Consider the following 12,362-nt stretch of genomic DNA (forward strand, 5'->3'; position numbering starts at 1 on the left):
TGTAAATAGGTGGGGGAAGCCATGGATCTGTATATCTTGTTTTAGTAAGGCTATTGACATACCCATGTGATCCAGATGAAATTACTATAAAGTGGGTACATAACTAGTTGAAAAACCGTACTCAGAGAGCAGTTGTCAACAGTTCTCTGTCAAACTGTAAAAACATGTTTAGTGGGATCCTATGAGGCTCTGTTCTGGGCTTGGTAATATTTAATATTTTCATTAATTACTTGGATAATGGAGTGGAGAGATTTCTTACAAATTTTGCAGATGACACCAAGATGAAAGGGGTTGCACATAATGGAGAACAGATTTAGAATTAAAAATTATCTTGACAAATTGAAAAATTGGTCTGAAATCAACAAGATGAAATTCAATAAAGATAAATGCAAAGTATGGGAGGAAAAAAAATCACATACACAGTTACAAAATGAGGAATAACTGGCTAGGCAGTAGTACTGTTGGAAAGAACCTGGAAGTAGTAGATCAGAAATTGAATATGATGCAGCTGCAAAAAAAGTGAATATCATTGCGGGATGTATTAAATGAAGTATCATATGGAAGATCCTGCTATACTCAGCATTGGTGAAGCCTCTGAAGGTATATTGTGTCCAGTTCTGGGCACCATATTATAAGAAAGATGTAGACAAACTGGAGAGTCCAGAAGAGAACAATAAAAATGATAAAAGGTTTAGAAAACCTGACCCATGAGAAAAAGAAAAACAAACAAAACAAATAGTTATGATTAGACTTGAGAAAATAAGACTGAGGCTATGTTTATACTACAGGGCTTTATCGGAAGAAGGTATGCAAATTGCAGTCCACAATTTGCATACCTTTTTCCCGATAGTTTTTTCGGAAGAGGCTTTTCCAAAATTTGGGCCATCTACACTGGACCAAATTTTGGGAACCCCCCCTTTCAGAAGAGCCCTTCTTCCTCATGGGAGGAGGAAGGCAGGGCTTCTGAAAAAGCGCATCTACTCTTCCGCAAAAAAAAAGCAGAAGAGCAGATGAGTTCCCTGGACACGGTGGAGGTATCTCGGAAAAACCCCATAGTCTTGACCTAGTCTGAGTGGGGAACCTAATAACATCTTCAAATATGTAAGTGATTGTATAACAAAGGTGGCAGTCAATTGTTCTCCATATCTACTGAAGATAGAACAAGTAATCATCTTAATCTTCAGCAAGGGAGATTAGGTTACATATTAGGAAAATCTTTCTAACTAAAACACTAGTTCTGTATGGGAGTTTTAAAAAACAAAACAAGTTAGACAAACATGTCAGGAATGACATAGGTTTACTTGATCCTGCCTTTGCAGACGGCTGGACTCAATGGGTCCTTTCTAGCTTTGTATTTCTATGATTATTGCTAAATAGATTATTAGTTTGTAAGCTAGTGAGTCTAAAACCTGCTCCTTAATGTTGTTAATGCTTTTGAAAAGATAACTTGCCCCTTAGGACTATGTCAATCCTGATTAAAAGGTAATCAGAGGATTGCAGTGTAAAAAAGAGCAGGAAATTGTAGCCAAGTGGACAAAGTCTAGGATGTTATGATAGAGTCTGCAGGGAGTCCTGGGAGAAATTCTGGCCCAACAGAGATGTCTAGGATGGACCTTATCTAACACAGGAAGGAGTGTAAATGCCGTATACAGGAAGGCCTGGAAGCAGGAAGAGAAATTGTGCATTCTATGCACTTAAGAATTCTGAGTTTTATTTATGATAAACTTATATTGATAAACTTAGTCCCCAAAGATGGATTTTTTAAAATTGAGATGACCTGAAGTTTATTTGAGCAGTCCAAGAGGGGAAACTGATGCAGACTACCTATAGCAGTGTTCTCAACCTTTTTTAAAAAAAATAAAGTACCCCTTTTCCAAAGATAAATAAATAAAAATACTAGTACCACCAATACCTACAGTTTTCAGACCCACACATTTTTTTCTACCATTGCAACACATTTGTTTAAACAACTTAATCGTACCCAGGTGGGCAATGAAATTTTTGGGTGTAAAAAGTACAAAAATAAAGCGCTATAAAACTTAACACAAAAATTCAGTTTTCTCCAAGTTTCAGTTGTGTTGATGTATCCCCCCAGAACTCTCTCGGGTACTCCTAAGAGTACTTGTACCACTGGTTGAGAAACACTGACCTATAGCATCACCCTAAGCCATATTGGGAGGCAGATTTGTTACTATAATGTCTAGTCATTTCTGCTATTGATTGCTGTGGATGGTGACTGAAAAAAATATTAGGAGAGTCACTGTCATGTAGTTTAGGCTCCCCAATTCAGTTTACAAAATTGATTGTTATTAATTTAAACATTTCATTAATAAAGTTTAAATAAAAACAGAAACTTATTTGGATTCCAATGCTGTGTCTACACATCAAAAATTACAACATGCTAAGACATAACCACGGGCGAAAGTAACAAATTTCTTACAGATAATGCTATCATTACCCAGGTCCCCAGCTCTTAAAATAGCTCACTACTGGCTTTTGCTGCAGCTCAGCCAGTTCTTGCTGGAACTGTGCATCAGGGTGTAGCCCCTTACTTTCACCTCTGGATATATCTGAAACTGAGTAGGTTAAGTGACATTAAACAGTGTATTTCATCTTCCAAAGTGAGTCAGTTCAAAAAAATAAAGCAAGATGAACCAAAGTTTGATTTGCCCCACCCCAAAATTTCTTAGTTTTAAAACAATAAAGTGGCATTTACAGGCAATATAGTTTGTAAACTATTGCCTTACTAGAAGTTTTGCCAGGTGTTGCTCTAGTCCTTAGCTCAATTAATTTTTGGTTTTGTTCATTTAAATCATTGCTCTAGGATGGGGCTGGAGATGAGGGGTTCAGTATGCAGGCTGCCCTGAATGGAGAGAACAACCCCAGCCCTCTCTCATTGTACCACGTTGGGGCCAGGTGAGACGCGGTTCTCCATGACCACGGCAGCTCCAGTGGGCACAGCCAGGGGAGGGGTGCTTGTCTCCCCAGCTATGGTGGGTCCAGCATCATCTGCCCCATTCTCCCCAGTGAGATTGAGGAATGCAACGAACTGTGCATGTTCCCTTTGCTCCTTGACATAGAACAGCCAGCAATGTCCCCCCAAAGGCTCTGGGCTGGTGTACTCTCAGCTAGTCCCTTTCACCTCTTTGGTGATTCTCTCTCTTTTCTATAGCACAACCAAACCCTGACCTTGCTATAAGTTATGATAAGAGGAAGCTGTACACCAATTCGGTGGTCCTAGCTCTTACTCCTTAGACTAGAGGGAATAACTTACTCCTTAGATTAGAACAAATGGAGGATGGAGAGAGAGACTCTCTCTCTCTAGCTCAAATATATAGCAGATTCTAATCATAATGCTGTAATGCCCCTTTAAAATAATGTGGAAAAACGGTGCTTGCAGAAATGAAGCGCGTTGCATGCTAAGTAGTCACTTACATCTGTGCCAAGCATGTGTAAGATCTTACCCACCCACCCCCAGTGTGCAGGGATAGTTTTACGACCACTTTGCACAGCTGTCAATGACCACCCACAGCCTAGGGCAAGAGCGTAGAGAACCAGGCCTTCACAGCGTTTGGATTTAGTAGCGGGAGAGACAATTCTTCAGCTGGGGAGAAAGTGGAGAATTTGGATAATCTAGATAAACAGGTCCCAGCCCCCGCCCGCCCGCCCATGTCTAGCCAGTCCCCAGCCCTGATACTGCACAAAGGCAATGAACGGGTCGCTCTCGTCCTGCCGGCTGTCGCTAGACTCCCCCAGGCTGCCCCCGCAGCGCAGCGCCGCATGAGCCCCCCAACAGCCGGCTCCAGCGAGCTCTGCCCCCATCCGCTTTGGACGTGGGGAGGAGGCCTGCGCCTTTAAGAGGCCGGGCAGGCGAGGGGGCGGCTGGCTGGCTGGCGGCGTGTCCCGTGTGCGCTGCCGAGGGATCCTGCGCACTGGAGCTGTGCCCTGCTTGGGCAGGCTGCGCGCACACAGCCCCAGCAGCCGCAGCCCGGGGCTCGCGGGCCGCCCGCGGGGATCAGCTGCAGGCACCGCAGCGGGCGAGTGGGGGCGGCTCCCCCGCAGCCATGCGGCTCCCCCTGCCGCTGCTCCTGCCCCTGCTGCGGGCCGGCGGGCTGCGGGCAGAGGAGCGGAGCAGCAGCGCCATGGAGGAGATCGCCACGGAGCAGGAGGCGGAGGAGAGTCACCGGCAGGACAGCGTGAGCCTCCTGACCTTCATCCTGCTGCTCACCCTCACCATCCTCACCATCTGGCTCTTCAAGCACCGCCGGGTGCGCTTCCTCCACGAGACCGGCCTGGCCATGATCTATGGTGAGCTGCCCCCGCCGCCCCGCTCCAGTGTATGCCGGAGGAGAGGGGGCGGGGAGGAGACACGGCTGCTGTGAGCACCCCCTGGGAAGCGGGGGCCAGGCGGGGGAGTGTCCCGGGCAGCTCGCCTGCCGCTGCTCCTTCCCCTCTGCTTCCCCCGGGAGCTCGGACCCAGCCCTGGGAATGAGATGCCGGGGCCAGGGATGCCTCTGGCCCTCTCTGCTCCTGACCTGCTGTCTGCTGTGCGCCAGGTCCCCCCTCCCCGCCAGGGCCTAGCCTTGGGAGTGCTCCGCCTGCGCCCCCCCAACCCCGCCCCGGGGGCAGATGGGCTGGACGGGAGCGAGGGACCCCGCTTCAGTGTTGTGCTCCCACCCATGAAATGGGCTAAGGTCGGCGTGAGGGAAGCAGAGCAGCCAGCTGTTTGGGTGTCACGCTGGGCTCGGCGGCGGGATCGTAGGCAGGAAGGTGGAGGGAGCCACCTACAACAAGGCGGCTCCGTCTGAGAGGGCGGAGGTGGTGTTCTTATCTGCTCCTTTCTCAAACATGCGCTGTCTGCTGGAGCAGTCAGACACCATCCGAAATGCATGCGGCTGGGCTCTGCTTTCTGCAATGTGCTGCCTTGTTGTCAAAAACTTCTAGGGGACTCGGGAATGCAAGAACAAACAAACCCAAATCTAATCAGGGTGAGCTGCCTTGTATGGCAGTTGACAAGTCCTCAAAAAAATCCATGTCAGACCAATAAATCCCCGATTGCATCACTTGTCTTTTGTGCCTTTTTTTCGGCAGCTTAGCTTGGAGACTAGCTTTGACCCATAGAGAAGGAGAAAAAAATAATTATCCTTGCAAGTTCATAACATGCGGAATAGTATTGGCAATGAACAGTTCTTTTCCCAGGCGGGCTGCATCTAGACTAGCCAGTTTTTCCGGAAAATCAGCCGCTTTTCCGGAAAAACTTGCCAGCTGTCTACACTGGCCGCTTGAATTTCCACAAAAGCACTGACGATCTCATGTAAGATTGTCAGTGTTCTTGCGGAAATACGATGCTGCTCCCGTTCAGGCAAAAGTCCTTTTGTGCAAAACTTTTGCGCAAAAGGGCCAGTGTAGACAGTTCAGATTGAGAAAATGGCCCGATCGCGAAAATGGCGATCGGGGCTTTTTTGCGGAAAAGCGTGTCTAGATTGGCATGGATGCTTTTCCGCAAAAAGTGCTTTTGTGGAAAAGCATCCGTGCCAATCTAGACACTCTTTTCCAAAAATGCTTTTAACAGAAGACTTCCGTTAAAAGCATTTCCGGCAAATCATGCCAGTCTAGACACAGCCTATGTGTATTTGGCATAGGTGTTCTCTGTACCACCTCCATGGTTGTATTATGGCATTTCTGTATTAGGGATATTAAATATCAATCAGTTAATTATGCATTCTTCTAAGTTACTCTACTATTCTATAGTGGGGGTGGGCGCAGCCAGTGCACCCTGGTTCCACTCTGGAGGAGACTCCTGCCTCTTTGTGCTGCTGCCTCTGTATGTGAGGCAGCAGCACAGGGTACCTGGTGTGAGTCCGCTCCCCTTGCGGACTAGCTGTCTGTTGCCCCATGCTGCTGCCTTTGATACAGAGGTAGTGGCAGGGGATGACAGCAACCCCTGTCTGGGTAGGGTAGGGGCTGAGCTCCCGGACCCAGTGTGAGCTGGAACTGAGTTGGGCTGCCTGGCTCCTAATGCACTTTAAATGCATAGCTGCAGCAGAGGTAGATCTCCGACTGTGCAAGCCAGGCTGCTGTCTAGCCCTGCTAAATGATTTACTGGTGGGGGAGGAAGGGAGAGAAGGGGGTTTAATGTTTGTAGTCTATAGCATTAACATATAAGCTTTTGCTTCTTGGTTAATTGACTACACTATTACATCCCTAGTGTGTTTAACACATAAAAAGGTTTTGGCTTTTTAATCAGTTTATCTGATTTTAGGAAGTTAGCGTCCTAAGACAATTTATTATATATTTCTTGTAGTATGTGTACACAGGTCATCTCCATCATTGCTTTGAACTATAACTTAAATATTGCTGCCATGGTGAGTATTGCACAAGATAAAAAGAAGCATCATTAAAGGTTCATATGCCCTGTCCTGGTAACTGATGGCCAAGGAGCTGCTATTTTGTTTTTACTAGCACCCTGTAGTTAGGAACTGATTGCTATAGAATTGGATCACAGGAAACATTTACACAGTGCATCTTAAGCCCTCTTGGTTGAATAGGCAATGAAACAAACAGAACATGTTCTTTAAAAAAATCCAGCTGTAAGACAAAAATAACTTACACAACAGAACAGATGTTCACACCTACACTCTGTGTAGCTGTTAATTCAGATATGCTTAGTTCCACAATCTGCTATAATTAGTGAGTGGTGCAAAGGTCTGCAAGTAAACCTGTACTGATTCTTGACAGACACACTCACTCAATTACTCAGAGAACACAAACTTTTAGTTACTCAGAGAGTTACTCAGAGAACACCAACAATTTTGACCATAAGATGTCATCCTTTTAAAAAATTACTTGTCTGTTTGTGATTGGTTACTCTTACTGCTGTTGGAACTTTTTTCTTTCATTAGGTAGACCAGCTCTGGTATCATAATGTGAAACACCTACTTAAAATTTGCATGTAATAAGCACAAATAAGAAATTCTACACACTGGAAAAATTAACTTTTCTTCCCTGATGAGTACTAATTTATATCTGATTGCTTGTTAAAAGCAGTGGAATTTTCCTCTGCTGATGTTTTTGTTAACCTATCCCAGTCTCCTCTTAGTCACTGGTATCTTGCTGCATTGCTGTGCATTTCATTTTTACACACTCTCTCTCTCTCTCTCAAAGACTGGCAAATATTTGCTAGCATAGTACTACTTAGCACTTGAATAACACTTTGGAGGTATCAAGCACAGTACAAACATTAATTAATTAGAAAGTAAAGATTAGGATCGTATCATATGCATGTTACACTGTTACTGTCTTAATGCTGTTATCTTAGAACTGCTCCAGGTGGGAGTATTTTGCAACAGCACAATATTCTAGATTTAAGTGTGTATTTTTTTTCTTTTCATTGTATATGGAATAACTTCACATTCATGAAGGATTAAAATACCTATTGATTTTTAAAAAACCTATTGTAGGGGTTTGTGTTTACTACATTTCTAAAATACGCACAACATTTATTTACAGGATACCAAGGGCATTTGAATGTATCATGCTTAACTCTTGAGGTGCATTTTGACAGAAAATGGGAAACAGCAGTACTTCAATTAGAAAAAAGTTGGATTTTAATGAAATGCCATACATTTACTATAACTTTTAGGCCTTAATAATTAAGATGGTTCTCTGGCTTCTGATCTTATACAGAAAATTTCATTTTCTGTATTCATAAATATCAGGAAATATTCAGTATTGTAGGGTTTTTTTGTACCAAAAGCAGAAACGTCAGGGGAAATGTCAAAACATTTAATTATTGCATGATCCTTGTGCTTGAGGAAAATACGGCTATTGTTAAAATCGTGTTTTCAAAGTGCAATTGTTAAAAGATGTAACATTTGGAATGCATAGATGAGCCTCTCTGTTCCAAGATCATAATATATGATGGTTTTGGTTGCTTTGAAACATCCTCTTGCCATGATACAGCAGATTTCTCTGGGGAGAAAGATTTAAATGAGTTTGCAGGGGTTTTTGCAGATGTTAATCTTTATGCCAGTAAAGCTATGCCAGGGTCTGTATCACATGATTTAAAAATATTTAAGGCTACCTTAAGAAAAAAGCAAACTGTGTTGTATAGAATATCAGAATTGTAAAAATATACAAACTATATCAAAATTACATAATTCCAATAGCAATTTCTTCCTTTTGCACATACATTCAAGCAAAGATAATAGCTAAGCTGAGAGGCATTTGGTGAAAGCTGATATTTGAAGAATATTTAAGGAATATAAAACAACACAAGTAAATTGGTGTGTGTGTGTGTGTGTGTGTGTATATATATATATATATATATATATATACACAGACAGTGTATATATATATGCAGACAGGGGCATACAGGCAGTCCCCGGGTTACATGGATCCGACTTACATCAGATCCCTACTTACAAACGGGGTGAGGCAACCCTGCACTAGCTGCTTCCCCCCAGCAGACCAGGGAGACGCGGAGCGGCTTTTCTCAGCAGACACCTCAGCTTGAGAATAAAGGATTGAGGGAAGTGAGGTGTGGGAGAATAAAACTGAGCTCTGGAGAAATGTTTGGCTAGAGTTTCCCCTACAATATGTACCAGTTCCGACTTACATACAAATTCAACTTAAGTCCGTATCTTGTACGTAACCCGGGGACTGCCTGTATATATAGATACCCTCTCCTCCACTGTCTGCATACACACTCCATCCTTGATCCAAAGAGCTTTCAATCTAATAAAATGAAGCTCAAGCAAATATTTCTGATTCTGACTTGAATATGTGGGTGTCACTGCTGTATAAATCATTTAATACCAAACGAATCATAAAGGTGCATGAGATTTTTATCAGTATAGGTTCTAAACCATGTATATTAGATGCTAGCACTATTAGCTCTAATGCTGGGTTCAACACCAAATAGGTTCCCCATAACATTTAACTTTAGTAAGAAAGGAAGCACTCCAAAGTCTCAGATGGCTGTATGGGAGTACAGTTTGGGAGCCTGGTCCAGCACCATCGGGACGTGACCAGTTCTGAATGAGAGAATTTGCTGGACCAAGCCCAATTTGCCACTGGCGCCCAAGCCTATCACCTGCTGCTGACAGGCTGCCCCAGCAGGCATCATTCCTTGCCCTCCCTCACCCCCAACCTGACTGGGCTCCTTGTCCAGCTGCTACTGACATCCTGGACAGCAGAGGCTCCTGCCGCAGGACTCCAGCCCTGCGTATCTAGGGGTAGCTATTGGGCTTTGGCCTGGGCCCACGCTCCAGGGGTCTGTTGAGGGGATCTGGCTCCAGCCCCATGCTCCAGGAGGCTGCTGTGGTGCTCTAGCCCTGGGGTTGCTGCAGGGCTCCAGCGGGCTGCTGCAGGGCTCCGTCCCCATGCTCCAGCGGGCTGCTGCAGGGCTCCGTCCCCATGCTGCCACAGAGTGTGACTCCAGCCCCGCGCTCCAGGAAGCTGCTGGGGAACTCTGGTCCCGTGTTGCCACAGGGCTCTGGTCACAGTCCCAAGCTCTTAGAGACTGCTGCAGGGCTCCAGCCCTGTGCCGGTCTGTGCTGGTGGGGGACTCCAGCCTGTCCCTGCATTACCATGGGCTGCTAGAGGCTGCCGGAGGGCTCTGGCTCCAGTCTCGTGCTGTCCCTCCTGCCTTTAGACTCCTGGTTCTTTGGTCCAGGAGCATCTGTGGTCCTGCCGGATGACAGCTGTTACCTGACCAGAGAATGTCGGTTTTTGGAGGTACAACCTGTAGTTGCTTTACATGTACATTTGTAAAATAAGTAGATTTGCATTCTTTTTCACTCATTGGGATGCTAACCTCTAGGCTGTTGGCCATAATTGTTGGTTATGCTTCAAAGAATACGTTTGTCCACAAGAGCAGAGTTCTTGGAGGTCCTTGCAGAGTCCATGTTTGATGAGGCCACTGCCATGCCTGGATTTGCCTTTTTCCCCAATAACTTCACATTACTGGCTGACTTGATTCGAGAATACCAGAACCACTGCAGTCCTACCATGCTTTGAAATTCCCTGCTTTGTCAGTCTCCTCAGTGGAAGCTATTGCTACTTGTGTATCTGTATTAGGTTCTGATTGAATATGCCCTCTTGCCATTTAATATTCTTGAGATATGAAATGGTTTGTGGTTTCGTATATGACTCTTCATACTGTAAACCATATTTTTCATAATCCTTTGTCACAGTTGCACCTTAAATCCCTTGTAGTTTACCTTGAATGCAGCCCTTAGATAACAGGTTTGGCTTCCTTAACATCACCCTGGGTGGAACCATGCAGTCCAGTCATTTGTAGACTGGATCTTGAGGCTGCAGCCCATCGCTTATTGCCTGCATTAATCTGACAGGCCAGGCTCAGTTTGGTACTTGTTACTACTTTTACTTTGGGGACCTGTATCCAATGAGTTGGTTAAAGCAACCCAGGAACAACATCTTCAAAACAAAGCATTAGTTATTAATTCCTTCAAAGGTTCAAAGTGCACAGAACAAAGGCTAAAAACTGTAAAAGGCTTTAAGCATTGAATTTGCACCATCATCTTTCCTTGCCAGATTTGGAAAGTTTTCCTGAGCCCAGCTAACCCCTGTCTGGTTGGGAGAAACAGCTCGTTTTGCTTGCCACCTGCTCTTTCTGTGGCTTGGCGTGTTCCTTGCAGGGATGTAAATGTTTAGTTATTTAAACGATTAACCAATAAGACTGGGTTTATCAGTTAATCCTAACGATTACATGCACCTCCCCCCTTGCTGTCTCTGTATCTTAAAAGCTGGCTCCCCATCTGTGCCAGCTCCTGTGGAGCTGCCTTCCCCCCCGCGATGCTGCTGTCAGCCGACGGTCAGGGCAGTGTGTGTGTGTATGTTTCCGAGAAAAGGTTTAACGTCCGTGCCTTTACTGCTAGGACCGGGGTCCCATCGCAGAGGGTGGCCAGCAGGCCAACAGACGCCCCGTTATATAGGAAGAGCTTATTACATCTTAGATTTCAGCTGCTAGAATTTCATAATTCCTTCGCAGCGGGCAGCCTTGGAGAAAGACTGAAAGATGCCCCAGTGGATCCTGTCACCTGGGAGTGACACAGATCCAAACGCCCAAGCTCTCCCTATGTCTGTCCCTTTATGACCGGCTGAAGTTCTTTTAAAATTGTGCTTGGTTCTGTTACAGCAACTGAAGGAGTCAGGTTAAAGCTTAAACAGTTACAGGTTTATTGAGGAAGCTTATAAATCATATGGTTGCAATGGCTATTGTTCTATTTCTTAACTGCTAGCAAAATATAGGTCTTAAAAATGGTTACAAAGAAGATAAAGATAGAAAAATAGAAATAATGGTACCAAGTAACAGCTTACTCTTTCTATGTGTACACTTAAGACAGAGGACCACATCCAGGTACCATTTTTACCCCCTTCTGTGCCTCTCGACTCCAGCATGTCAGGCCAGGGCCGGTCCCTCAATTCCTAGGAAAGACGAAAATACGAGGTGGGCGTCCCCATAGAACCTCGGGAGGTCAAACACCTAACCCGACCAGCAGGTAGAGGGTAGAATGACACTCAAAGTGAGTGTGTGCTGGGCCCATCTTATATAATCATGGGGTCACGTATTTTCTCTTTCTTATCTGTAATGCCAATTGATGCTGGTCTGTCTGCTGTGAGACCAGTTCTTACAAGGAAGTTGTGAACTTAATTTACACTTGTAAGAGAGAATTGAGATGATTAAATTTTGAAGTACTGGACATTGTTTTCTCAGTGGGAAATTCCTCTTCCTGGGACTGTGTGTGTTCGAATCAACATAGGTGCCAGCCGCAGCCTCTAGGCCAGCTTATTGACTTAGCTGCTCTCTATCCACATATCTGTGTTTCAGCTTCTCAGGATCAGATGAGCCAGCATAGACTATGCTGATATTATTGCTCCTTCTCTGCCCTGTGCTTCAGAGAGGCAAATAAGATGGATGATATGGGGTTAGTATGTCTGGCTACAGCTGCCTACGATAGAGAGGCAGCAGTACGGAGGTTGGGGGAGGAACAGGTGGGAGATGGTACATGCGGGAAGCCCAGCTGTCTGCTTCCTCCACCCCACCCACGCTGCTGTCTTCCACAGAGGCAGAAACTCAGGGGATGGGGGAGGAGCCAGTACATGCGGGGAGCTGGCTTCTGCAAAGCCACCTGCCCTCCCTACCTCTCACAGACAGCAGCATGGCAGGCAGGAGGAAGCTAATGCTCAGGGGGAAGCTAGCCCCTGCACTGCTGCCTCTGATAGCGTGGCAGCAGCATGGAGGGGGCAACCAGGAGCTGGTACACATGGGAAGTTGGCTATCCACACTTATCGGCTCCCACAGAGCCACCAGTCCCCCGCACTGCTTCCTCTTTATC

At 45.4% G+C, this 12,362-nt stretch overlaps 1 protein-coding gene across 1 annotated transcript in view; it reads left to right on the forward strand.

The window, feature by feature from the left end:
* Positions 1 to 3,869: 3,869 nt before the first annotated feature.
* Positions 3,870 to 12,362, forward strand: part of SLC9A7 (solute carrier family 9 member A7) — a 126,196-nt gene continuing 117,703 nt past the window's right edge. Inside the window, exon 1 of the mRNA XM_075916189.2 lies at positions 3,870 to 4,308. Within this exon, the coding sequence (XP_075772304.1) occupies positions 4,065 to 4,308 (244 nt within the window). The 5' untranslated portion in view covers positions 3,870 to 4,064. The remainder of the gene's footprint in view (positions 4,309 to 12,362) is intronic.

Source organism: Pelodiscus sinensis, chromosome 1, assembly GCF_052426305.1.
Source record: "Pelodiscus sinensis isolate ZL-2025 chromosome 1, ASM5242630v1, whole genome shotgun sequence".
Taxonomy (NCBI): Eukaryota; Metazoa; Chordata; order Testudines; family Trionychidae; genus Pelodiscus; species Pelodiscus sinensis.